Source organism: Aptenodytes patagonicus, chromosome 12 (assembly GCF_965638725.1).
Source record: "Aptenodytes patagonicus chromosome 12, bAptPat1.pri.cur, whole genome shotgun sequence".
NCBI classification, from domain to species: Eukaryota; Metazoa; Chordata; class Aves; order Sphenisciformes; family Spheniscidae; genus Aptenodytes; species Aptenodytes patagonicus.
Window position 1 is genome coordinate 22,981,407 of NC_134960.1, and position 12,339 is coordinate 22,993,745.

Genomic DNA, 12,339 nt, shown 5'->3' on the forward strand with positions numbered 1-12,339 from the left:
TCCATCTCTGCCCCTTGGAGACAAAGCTTTGGGATGTCTCCTTTTCAACCGTTAATGTTATCCCCCCTTGTTCAGAACTGCTGGCCATGGAAGGTCAGTGACAACTCTGGAGCCCTCAGCATAAGAAAGACACGGACCTGTTGGAGCGGGTCCAGAAGAGGGCCATGAAAATGATCAGGGGGATGGAACACCTCTGCTATGAAGAAAGGCTGGGAGAGTTGGGGTTGTTCAGCCTAGAGAAGAGAAGGCTTCGGGGAGACCTTCTTGCAGCCTATCAGTACTTAAAGGGGGCTTATAAAAAAGATGGCGGCAGACTTTTTAGCAGGGCCTGTTGCAACAGGACAAGGGGGAATGGCTTTAAACTAAAGGGGGGTAGATTTAGACTAGATGGAAGGAAGAAATTTTTTACTCTGAGGGTGGTGAAACACTGGCCCAGGTTGCCCAGAGAGGTGGTGGATGCCCCATCCCTGGAAACATTCCAGGTCAGGTTGGACGGGGCTCTGAGCAACCTGATCTAGTTGAAGATGTCCCTGCCCAGGGCAGGGGGGTTCGACTAGATGACCTTTAGAGGTCCCTGCCAACCCAAACTATTCTATGATTCTATGATTCTATGAACTCAACACCTATGCATCACCAGCACTCATGGTTGCATTTTGGAACTTCAGCAAAGCCCAGCTTCTGGAGTCACATAGTAATGTGACAAGCTTTAGCGTTTGTTTAAAAAGCAGGCCAGCAGCTCTCACGGCCACTGAACAAAGCTTGAAATGGGATCCCTGGCAGCTCCTAACTCCACATGTCGATCGCTATTAATCTTACAAATCCTGTGATATTCTCCTTACGCCAAGCTTACAGTTTGGTGTTAGCAATACTGCTGTTAGTAGCACTGGGACAGCTGAAGAGCTCTGAGATACGAGCAGCTGCTGGCATCACCTGCAGAGTGACATCAGTCTGCCCACAGCAGCTTTGCGTGGCCCAGGGGTCGTTGGTACCCAAAGTTTGCGGGTTTGTTTCCTGCAGTGGGGTGATTTTGTTTCTGCAGCCTAGAACACATCCACTACCAGATCCCTTGGTCCACTCAGACCAATGACCCTCACTTCATGATGAAGCATAAACGTAGTGGTTTGGGTTTTTTCCCCCGAAGAGGAGTATTTGGGAGAGATCAAAAGAGCTTGAGTAAAAGCAGGGACTGCTAGGGGCGTGATGCTCATGCTGGGGAGCTCACAGGAGATGTACTCCACTTACCACTTTGCAGCTGAGATGTTTGATGCCTGGGGCATCCAGCCCAGAAGCTCAAGTGGTTTAACACCTCACAGAGGGAGTGCTGGGGAGAGCACCCCAGATAGCCACCCTTCACGGCCACTGGCCCCCAAGAACCTGCTTCTCCTCCTGGGGCTTTCACATGGCACCTACTTTTCCCAGTGAGGATCCAGCTCCATACTCACCTGCCCAGCCTCCTAATGCTGGGACTTGGCAACAGCCAAGGAATGCCAGGCTACAGCCCAGAGTCTTCTGGAGGTGGATAGAGCATCCTAGACACTTCAGGAGATGGTCTGCGATCATCTTGGGTGAGTCAGCTCAGAGGCAGATGGCTGAGGCCCAGAGGAGGAAAGAACCCAACTGTAAACAGGGGAGTTACACTGGATTGAAACAATGGGACAGCAGGATCAGCCCTGTCCACCCACCATTAGATCAATCTCATCCTTCCTAATTTATTCTTATGCACTCTAACCACTGTCGTGCACCTTGTCTCTGCATCTCTCCATTCTCATACACTGTCTGCACCCATCCACCTCTGTCCATCCATTCCCATACTGTCTGTACCCATTCATCTAACTATCCATTCCTTCTCATCTATTTAATCCACTGTTTGCTCACTCGCTCTCCATCCAAGCACACCATGGCGCTAGCTGATTGTCTGACAGTGATTTCTCATGCTTTGCTGCATGGCCTGGAGCAAGCAAAGATGGGATGAAGTTCTTTTTTGCCAGGGGAACATATCAGGAATAGTAGCTATGTGTGGCTGTGAAGCAGCCTCGCTGGCTTGTTCTATTGCTGGTAAGTGACTGATGCACCACAAAAAAGCAAAATGCCCACATCCATGTGGCTGGCCAGAAATGAAGATGCATCTCCGTACCCAGAGGTCCCAGTTCAGCAAGGGACATAGAACATCTGAACATTGAGCTTTGAGGTGTGCAGATACGTTCCCCTGAAGATTATGTCCACATGGGATGATCTTGCTGAATCAGCAAGATGGCCTACTGTGTCCCACTGTGCCCTCATAGTGGCCCTTTCCAGAGTTGTTCCTGGGATTCCCCATACTTGCTAAATACTGTTGCAGTGTACGAAAGCTCAGGCAGTCCCTGGTGCTGGTGCCATTGATAATGAGGCACTTGTGATCACAGAACTGTTTCTTTGCAAGTGTTGATCAAGTGAAGCTGCGAAGTCCATGTCCTGGAGTGTTTTTTTGTTTTCTCTATTCAGCTGGTGTTGAGTTGGAGGCACTTGCAGGGCTTTGTATTTGAGTGGCTGGCTCCAGCCCATTTCTCAAAGCAGCAAGCTGAAATGTTAAGATATTGACTTGAGGTTGTATTGCATCTGAGCCACCCCAGCATCCTGTGCTTAATCCTACTGACAGGCAGCCTGAATCCTGCCCCTGTCTCTGCAGTTCTTCAAGAACCTTGTCCAACAAGCTGATTCACAGTATGAGCATCCTTGCTGGAGCTTTCTCATCACCTCTTCTGGTTGTCAGAGAAAGTGTATGTTTTCATCCTTCTCAATTGCTCAGCAATTAGCTGGTTTTCCACAGCGTGGCTGCTGTCTCAGTCTGAGCTCAGAGATCTTCTTGCACAAGAGAAAGAGACAGATCACAGAATAAAAAAGAAGCCATCCCCTGGGATTAATATATGTCCTGGACGCAATACGCGAGAAACCCAAAGAAGGGCCTGCGAGGCTGGTAACTTGTGCCACTTTATCTCACTGTATCCACTCACTTCCTAAAATGTGTTGGCCTCTGCATTCATTGCTGGATCACTGCAGGCAGAAAGACCTGTGCTGTGCACTCTGCTTTCCTGCCTCAAGGCAGGGGTAGAAGTAGTCACCTTCTCTCTGTGCAAAGTAATTTGGTCCCTCAAGGTCTCAGGCAACATACCTACCTCACCTCCAAACTCCCTCCCTCGTGGGGGTTTGTTACTGCATTATTTTTATGCGCTCTCTCACCCTCCTTCCTTTCTCCATCCACATGCCATTGTGCTGCTGGCTTTTTTTTTTTTTTTTTTTTTTGGCTGTAATTCACCAGCCAGCAAGTACACAAATCTCTCTTCCCTCTGCTGAAAAAAACTAGTATGTCTGCAGGATTCCCCACAGCCCTCCTGCGGCTAGTGTACCCACTGAGCACTAGCTGGCAGTAGCCTCTAGCTATGGGGTCCAGTTATGGGCATCAGCTGTGGGGCTCCCCTGTGAGAAAGCAAAGATGGCTGAGCCTCATGTTGTGCAGCACCGTGTCCCCAGGCACTGCAGATTTGTAACAGTGCTTTATTCCTCTTTTTCTTGATCTCTCAAGGGTGCCAGCTCATCTGGAGCCTGGCACCGACAGGAGGCATAATTAAGAGTATCAGACAGAGCTGCTTAAAGGCAGCGCTGGCTCCCTGTGTAGCCAAAGAGTATGTCTGCACACACAGATGGCAGGTGGTGGTGGGGGGCATTGTGGGCTAATCCCAAGGCCTCACTCTTTGCTGATGCTTTCACTTGGGGAGAAGCCTTCAGGTCATCTGTTGTGCATGTTTGTGGGCAGGGGTTTCTGCTGTCAGTCTCTTTCAAGAGGTTATTTTCTTGCACAGAGGACACATCTTGCCCTGCAGGGCACCTCCTATATAATCTGCTGCAGCTTCATCCCCTCCCAGTGACCCAGTGAGGCCCTTCTTCTTCCTCACTGAGTCCCTAAGCAGGGTCCTGGCTCTGCTGTTCTCGGCCATCCTCCCAGGTCCTCCTGGATGGCCACCCTGTCGATACCTTGATGCAAAGCCCACCCAGTGTCAGGATGCTGTTGGGATCCTTAGGACCGCTGGTGGCAGCTCGTGCTCTCTTCTCACTAACTCCATTGTCCACTCTATGTGGTGTCGCCACAGGGTCTGTCCTTGGGGACTTCACTCCAGGGTGTGAAGGCTGCAATACGACATGGCGCTGGAGACGCCTATCTTTCCTTTGTGGTATCAGACTCCTTTTTCTGAACCCTACAGTTCCCACTGACTCCTCCACACCTCTGCTCCAGTCCTTTGGAGAGGTAGGATTGCAGGGGGAGGCTTGGAAAAAGGCTGCCTGCCTCCAGCCCCTCAACCCTTGCAGGCTGAGAAAGTGAACTCACCTGGCTATGGTGAGGGCTAAAGGGTTTGGGAAGACGGATGCCACAGACTGATATCAGGGATGCCAGATGACCTGGCAGCATCAGCGCCAAATAGTCTTGGCATTAGTTGGTGATGAGTGTGTTCCAGGTTGTGAGATTCTCCCGGTGTACATGTATTGCCCTCACATGCCACAGCACTCAAGTTCATGCAGTACCAGTAGCTGGATCATCTCTCTTCACAATGGCAATCAAAAATGACAGTTTCCGTGAAGGATGAGTCATTGCCCAATACTGGCTGTCTTCAGATGCTGACACTGCATGCTCGCACAATTTCACACACAGCAGGCTTGGAGACGCATCCAAGCGTTGCAATTTGAAGGCAGTCTGAGTGCTTGAGAGACAGGCCCTGTACCAGGACCAACCTGGAGACCAGAGGTGAGAACACTTAGAAAGTTTGGAGCAAGAGCTGGAGAGGTTATTTTCAGGTGTTTTATGTCCACTGTTAAAAAAAAAAGAGGTCTTTTGAAACATTTGGGTGCTGGCATGAGCAAATAAAGCAAAGAGCCCAATAGAAAATCGGAGCAGAAGACCTTTCGGCTTTGAGCGAAGCCAGGCTTCACCGCTACATATAAAATTGTTCTTTAAAAGACACTCTGATTAAAGTAAAAACTCTCCAGAAGTTTAATGAGCTGCTTCTTTGCTTTACAGAATATTGGCAAAAAGATGTCGTGTCAACAGTTCATAGCAAACCTGGATGGGCTGAACGATGGAAAGGACTTTGCAAAGGATTTGCTGAAGGTAACGTGACATAAATAGACAGTGGGATACTGTCATTATTATTATAGTGCCACCTAGTCCTGCTGGGACACTCTGAGTCCTTGAATCAGCATTTTCCAGTGCACAGTTGTTCCATTAGAAGAATTGTAACCCACATGGATAGCTTCTGCTAACTTGCAGTGAGCCACCAGAGGTCTCTTCCCTGGTGGTGTTTTAACCAGATTTGTGGCATATCTGCCTTCAGAGCATACCAGGCATCCCTCTCCCCCACGGTAGCTCTGTGATGCACCAGATGATGCACAGAACAAGGTACCCTCCACCCCAAAATATGACCATCTGGCACTGATACTTTTCTCTGCCTTCACTTCCATGTAATTAGATGTAGTGCTCCAACACAACTAGTTCAGTACCATGGGATATTGGTTAAACACCCCAAAGTGAGTATTTTCTCCTTCCATGTGGTTTAACACCACCACTGTTGTCTGAACCTGCTGCAGATCCAGCAGCCTGACCTGGATTTTGCTGTATGGAAGGAGGTTGAAATGACCAGTGCCACATGAGGGGTGTCACATCATGCTGTAAATGACACCCCTGCCTCCCAGCAGACCTCACCCTACCCCACCCCTCAGTATGGTCAGGGCCACCTCCACATGCTGCTTTCCTAGCCCATTCCTGCTTCTTTCCCAGTGCCCCAGGGAAGCCACTGGAATTTTGCACAGGAGGAACTGGAAAAGCTGATCCCCAAGGTCATTCATCCCTCCCCTGCTTCTCAGGGCAGCGTTCAAGCCTCCGCTGTCCTTTTCCCCTAGTCGAGACACTGAAGGTGTCTTGGCATACCCCAGAGTCTTCTACCATCTTTGTGTAGGCCAGGATTCACTCAACACAGGCACAGCACCCAGAATCAGTCGATAATGTCATATACAGGCTCCTGAGCAAGGCTGGCTGCCAGACCCCTCTGCGGCTGACATGTCCAGTCCAATACCTATCGTGGCACATAGACAAAAAAGGGTCTAGCAGGACAGCAGTTGTCCTGCTCACTGGTGAATACTTCTCCAGGACAGTTCAGCAAGGAAAGTATGTCTCCAGGAACACAGACAGGGTGTGAAGGAGGTGGTCTCCACAACCCAGACATGTCTTCCATGAGAGACACAGCTAATACCATGTTCTTGTTTCAGACACTATATAACTCTATCAAGAATGAGAAGCTGGAGTGGGCCATGTAAGTATATGTTAAGCATTTGAGAGAGAGTGTGTCTTTCAAAGTAGCTGACAGGTCTTGAGTCATGTTTTTAGCCCCAGAACATTTCCTGCCAAGCCCTTAAGCACTGAAGTCCCTCCTGTAGGCAAGCTGGGTTTATTTATAGCTTAGACACAAAAGCAGACGGGGAGGTTGGTGGCAGTCTGTGGACACAGGGTCCACAGGCATGATCTAAAGGAAAGGAATGCCCTCTGTTTACTATTACACCTATAAAATGCTGGTCCCTCTCCAGGTGCTTCAGAGGTCTTTGCACAAGAAGCTCAAGATCTGTGGTTATTTTGGTCACTGAGACTTTCCATCTCTTCCACGTGGTTTCTTCTGGAAGTAGTATCGAATCACTCAGTCGGGAAGGGACCTTACGAGATCTCCAGTCCAGCTTCCTCCTCAAAGTATGGTCAACATTGAATTCAGACCAGGATGCTCAGGGCTTTGTTCAGTTTGATCCTGAAAACCTCCAAGGATACAGAACCCACAGCCCCTCTGGATCCATGAACCAATGCTTAATAATCCTGAGAGTGACATTTTTTTCTTATCCATTTGAAACTGCTGTTGTTTTGACTTATGCCCACTGTCTCTTGTCCTCCTGCCATGCACCATAGTGAAGAGCCTGGCTTTGTCCCCTCGATAACCTCCTCACACATATTGGAAGGCTGCCATGAGGTTTCCCCAAAGCCATGTCTTCTCTAGGTTGAACAAGTCCAGTTCCCTAGTCACTTCTTACACTGCAAGTGCTCCAGCCCCCAGGCATCTTGGTGGCCTCTGTGAACCCTCTCCACCTTGTTGATGCCCTTTCCTGTATTGGGGGCCCAATACTGTTTGCTGTATTAAGAGACAATGTAATGAGTGCCGAGTAGAGGAGGATGATCACTTCTCTTAGCCTCCTCACTGTGCCGCTGTTACACAGCCCAGAGTGCTCTTGGCCTCTGTTTCTGCCAGGACACACCGGCTGGCTCCTCTTCATCCTGCTGTTCACCAGGAGCCCCAGGGCCTTTTCTGGAGAGTTGCTCCCCAATCAGCCCCGGCCAACCCTTCTGCAGGACCACTCCACCCCAGTGCAGTACTGGGGTGCTGCATTTAGTGAGGCTCCTGTCCCTCTGAGCAGTGGTGCTGTACCTCTCATTTTTACGTCATCCACAAACTCGATGAGATGCACTCTGTCTCCTCCTCCAGGTCATCATTTGTTACCCTGAAACAAGTCTGGGAGCAGCTAGCATGGTGGCCTCCATGACAGATTCACACAGCACCTTCCTCAGCCCTTCTTCCCCTGCTCTGCTACCCAGCCCCTGCCCAGAGCACCCTCAGTGAGGGGTGCGCTGTGCTTCCCAGCCCCAACACCTCCCCACCGCTGCCGTGGGGAAGCCCATGACAGACCTGGGGCCTTAAGCTAACACAGTGGACATTCCTCTCCTCTCCTCTCCTCTCCTCTCCTCTCCTCTCCTCTCCTCTCCTCTCCTCTCCTCTCCTCTCCTCTCCTCTCCTCTCCTCTCCTCTCCTCTCCTCTCCTCTCCTCTCCTCTCCTCTCCTCTCCTCTCCTCTCCTCTCCTCTCCTCTCCTCTCCTCTCCTCTCCTCTCCTCCCCTCTCCTCTCCTCTCCTCTCCTCTCCTCTCCTCTCCTCTCCTCTCCTCTCCTCTCCTCTCCTCTCCTCTCCTCTCCTCTCCTCTTGTCCTCCTTAGCTTTAGACCTCTCTTGTCTCCAGAGGGTCGTGGGACAGAGCAGGACTTTCTGGGCCATTAGCTCCATCACCTGCTCTTCTCCTTGTATTGTCCTGTCCAGAAAAGTGTCTGGAAATGGTTTGGTCCTACCTCCCTCCCCAGCTACCTGGGTCAAGCTTTGCAGAGCAGGAGCCTCCATTGCCAGCCATGCCCCGATGCCAGCAGTGCTTGCTGTGGACCGGTGTCTCCTTTGGGAGGGACACAGCCAGGTGGCCCTGGAAGGGCAGTGGTTTCTTAGCAGGTCATGTAACATCGATTTCACTTTAAAAATAATCTTGCATGGCAACTGTGTGAGAGGAAAGCAAGCAATGCCAGCTCTGCAGCAGCGGCCGGGTTGGTGGGTGGACGTAGTCGCGAGAGGGAGCTCTGTAGCTCCGCAGAAGGTGCTGGTGGGACGGTTTACGTAAGAGGAGTTCAGCAGAAGTGCATCTGCTCGCTGGATGTGGGCAGTGGTTACACAACGCCTGCCAGCACACGCTCCCTGTCTCAGGCACATCCGAGGGATGTCAGCGCCCTGGTGTCCCACTGCAGCGGTGCAGCTCCAGTCAGCAGCATCTAGCTCCCCTCCTGCCCTCCTCCACCCACCGCGCTTGTATCCTTGCGCCGCCTCGTTCACCCCACACTGGCCTGGGACCTGCCTTGCTGCAGGGTGTCCTGCTTGGTTGCAGATGGACAGGCTGCAACACGAGAGACCTCTCAGCTCCTCTGCTGTGGGACAGACGCTCCCTGACACAGGGTACCTGGTTTTCTTTCAGAGACGTGGCACTGAGTCGTAACCTTGCACAGGCAAGACCCTCTTCTCCCTGCTTGCGTCTGCCTTCTGTCCTTGTCCATCCCAGGGAATGAAATGCCCTTGCTCACAAAGCCCAACCGGACAGGCAGGTATACGGCCATCATCCCAGCAGCAAGCAGGAGCTCAGAGGGATCCCTCTGGTGCAGCTCAGAGAACTGAGCCCCACTAACTCCCCACCCAGGCGTAGCGTCTGGGCTCTGCCTAAGCCCCAGGACTCCTGTGGGTGCTGAGGGCTGAGAAATCATCCTTCTCTTCCAAGAGGTGTCTGATGCTTTGGCCATCTACTTGCTGCAGGTGGGGAAGTGTGGTATTTTACTGCTCACATCCCAGCTAGTGGATTCATCCCTGGGTCACTCCTCAGCTGAGGTTTGGTCCCAATCTAATCTGCAACCTAAGGTGACCACTCATACCATTTAGACATTGACATGTATCACACAGGGCAGAAATTCCCCGTTTGCTCTCCCTCCTTAATGTCCCAGGGACACTGGGAAATATCGCTTCCTATAAAAGTTCTAGTTTCTATGTGCCAGAGTAGGTTTTACTCCAAACAGGAAGAGGCAGGCTTGGTGGAGTCAGTGGACGCTTCCCTAAGCTGCTTAGCCCTTGCTGTCCAGAGTCCAGGATCAGGACATCTCTGAGGAGAAGCATTTTTTATGGAAATGACCAGCATTTCTTGCCCTCTGCTGGCCCCCCCTGAGGACGCAAATGGGGAGCTGACGTATAACCTATTCCAGGGTTTGTGGTTTTTTGATCAAGTGGCCCATCTCCCTAATGTCTGCAGAGCTTTTGTTCCTCAGAGATGCAGAGGATGTTCCTCAAGCTCCTTCAGTATCTAGGAGGCTGCAGGGGCTGCCTCTCAGGTTAAGAAACCCCAGTGATACCTGGTGTTCAGCAAAAGACCTCCTTAAGCTCTGATTTTAGGGCACAGAATTGGAGGCTCTCCCTGTGAAATGCTTGTAGTCCTCAGCAATGGTGTGTCTGCAGTTTCCTGGTGTTCAGACAAGCACCCATTCCCTTACCTGTTTTGAGTAACTTCACAGTGGGACCACTGGGACAGTTACCTGCCACCCATGCTCCTCCCAGCTATGTCCAGATCACCACCATTGGCACACTCTGCGTGTTACAGTCCCTGCGTCTCCTCTCATTTTCTTTCTCTGACAAGTCTTGTAATAAATAACTCTCTTTAAAACCAAAGCAGACAGGGCACACTGTGACCCAACCCACGTGTCCTCCACTCAATCTCTTCTCTGACTTTGTTTCCAAGTGATGAGGACGAGTTGAGGAAATCACTCTCGGAGCTGGTAGATGACAAATTCGGAGCCAGTGCGAAGAAAGTGACAAGGATTGTTGACAGCAGCAACCCCTTCCTGGACATCCCCCAAGCACTGAACGCAGTCACCTACAAGCACGGTGTCCTCACGCGTAAAACCCATGCAGACATGGATGGGAAGAGAAGTACGTGTTAACGGGACAGGAGGAGATGTGCCCCAGGCAGTATCAGAGCCTTGCCCTAGCCTTCTCCCTGGCTCTCCTGCTGAAGGCATTTCCTCACTGCGTCCCAGGGAACACAAGAGAGATCCCCAGATCCATGAGTGCCAGGGCACAGGGAAAGGAGGGTGTTTTGAGGCATTGGTAGACATGAATGTTTTCAGGAGGCCTCAGTCTTCCCTTCTCACTGCCAAGGAACCTAACGGTGCCTGTCCGACACAGATAGACCTGGTCTTCCATCCTGTCCATGGGCACAATCCTGAATCCCACACTCTGAGCAATGGGGTGAGGCTGGTTCCACAGCAGTTGTCCACCCCAGCACTGACCTTGGGGACAGTCTAGTCTTTGAAGCTTCGTTCCTGTCCATATTCTGCCATGTGCTGGAAACAGCTGCCATGTGATGGCTGGGCAACAGGATGGCTCATAGCTCTGCTGTCAGCATATGGGATTACAGGAAAGGTAAAGGAAAATGTATTTGGGAGCTGTTAATGAGCAGAGATTAATGAAACCTTGGATAACCCCTTTTGCTAATTGATATGATTGGCCCAGCCACTGCGGTCGATTAAAAGTCTTGAGCAGAGATTACCACCAAAGGCCTCCCTTGCTTCCAGCACTTTCTTAATAGCCCATGCCTGGAGGATTAGTTGTCTTGTGGTGATGTAGATGGCTCCCCTCACCTCCTGCCCCTCTCCAGCTTCCCGCAAACTCTCTGTACCCAAGTCCATCGAGACAGCTGGTGGTAATGCTCCCTCCTCAGTGGAACAGAAGCTGCCTTATCCAGGGTATGTCTGCCTAACTCACCTGAAGCAGAGGAGCTCAGGGAATGTCTCTGGTCCTCAAGCATTTAGTCCAAGGAACATGAACCTGGGTTTGGAGGAGCAGAGACTTCCTGCATGTGTCCACTGGTACTCCTATACCAGCCCATCTCCAGTTTTGACCTGCTTGTGTTCCTGCTGGGAGGCTGCGTCTCCCAGCCCATGTCTCTCAAACATGTGTCCCTGCAGACCAGCCACTCATAAGCAATAGCTTGGAGGTGTATGAGGTCTGGGCATCAGTGCATGCCTGTGGTGGGTCAGGAGGAGGGTTGGTTTTGCCAGAAATGTGAAGGTCAAGCAGCACGGGCAGAAGCAAACATGTATAATTAAATGTTCTTCCTTTTTTAGCTCCCAGAGGAAGAAGAGGTTGGAAGAAATTTTATGCTGTGCTTAAAGGGACCGTCCTTTATTTACAAAAGGTAACCATGGTGGACTATCCCATTTGCTGTTTCATGCTGTCTCCAAAGCAGTCATGCTGTCCTAAGCAGAGACCCATAGATGCAAGTAGAGCTGAATCCATGTCCTAATGCATGCATGGACATCTACAGAGCTCCTCCAGAGACCAGTATACAGAACTGGAGGATGCCATCCTCTTTGGTGGTGGTGGTCATGCTAAGGGCACTGTTCACAGCCTCAAGAGAGGGCCAATCAGGGAGAAGTATGAAAGAGGGAATATTGAGGCAAGATTTCTGCAGAAGTGTCCCAGCAAATAGGAGCTGTTGGGGAGGATGAGTGAACAGATGATATGGAATAGGTGAAATAGGATGTTGGTGAGACGTGCAATAGGAAGCTGAAGAGGTGGAGCATCAGACCAGTTTTATCCTGCCTATTGTTTTATTTGCTGGCATAGATCTGATTAAGAGCAGCTTCACTGAGTCTGATATGGACTGTGCTTAAAGTTTCTCTTCTCTTTCAGGACCTTGCTGAGCTGGGTCCTTCCAACCCTATCACTTGGGTTGCCAAGTGATACTTTCTGCCTCTCTTCATCTCTGTTCATTCTGTAGCCACCTCTAGTCAACACAAGTAAAATCCCAGGTCATCATGGGAGGCAAAGTCACCATGGAAGAGCTTCCCTGCATGCTATAGCATTCAGCTCTCTGCCTTTCAAAACACTTGGATGCTAGGAGGTTTTCCGTGGATAGTCTTTTCTGTGGGAA

General features: G+C 50.7%; 1 protein-coding gene across 5 annotated transcripts in view; it reads left to right on the top strand.

Annotated features, from left to right (window-relative positions):
• The window catches only part of PSD2 (pleckstrin and Sec7 domain containing 2), a 92,779-nt gene that overhangs the window by 68,313 nt on the left and 12,127 nt on the right, over positions 1–12,339 (top strand). For 3 of the 5 annotated variants that reach the window (XM_076350130.1, XM_076350132.1, XM_076350131.1), the window contains 4 exons: positions 5,047–5,137; positions 6,292–6,335; positions 10,144–10,334; positions 11,531–11,601. In XM_076350130.1, the coding sequence (XP_076206245.1) occupies positions 5,047–5,137; positions 6,292–6,335; positions 10,144–10,334; positions 11,531–11,601 (397 nt within the window). Of the gene's footprint in view, positions 1–5,046; positions 5,138–6,291; positions 6,336–6,606; positions 7,207–10,143; positions 10,335–11,530; positions 11,602–12,339 lie in introns of those variants that run through there. The other 2 variants (XM_076350133.1, XM_076350134.1) reach the window with 2 other exon arrangements.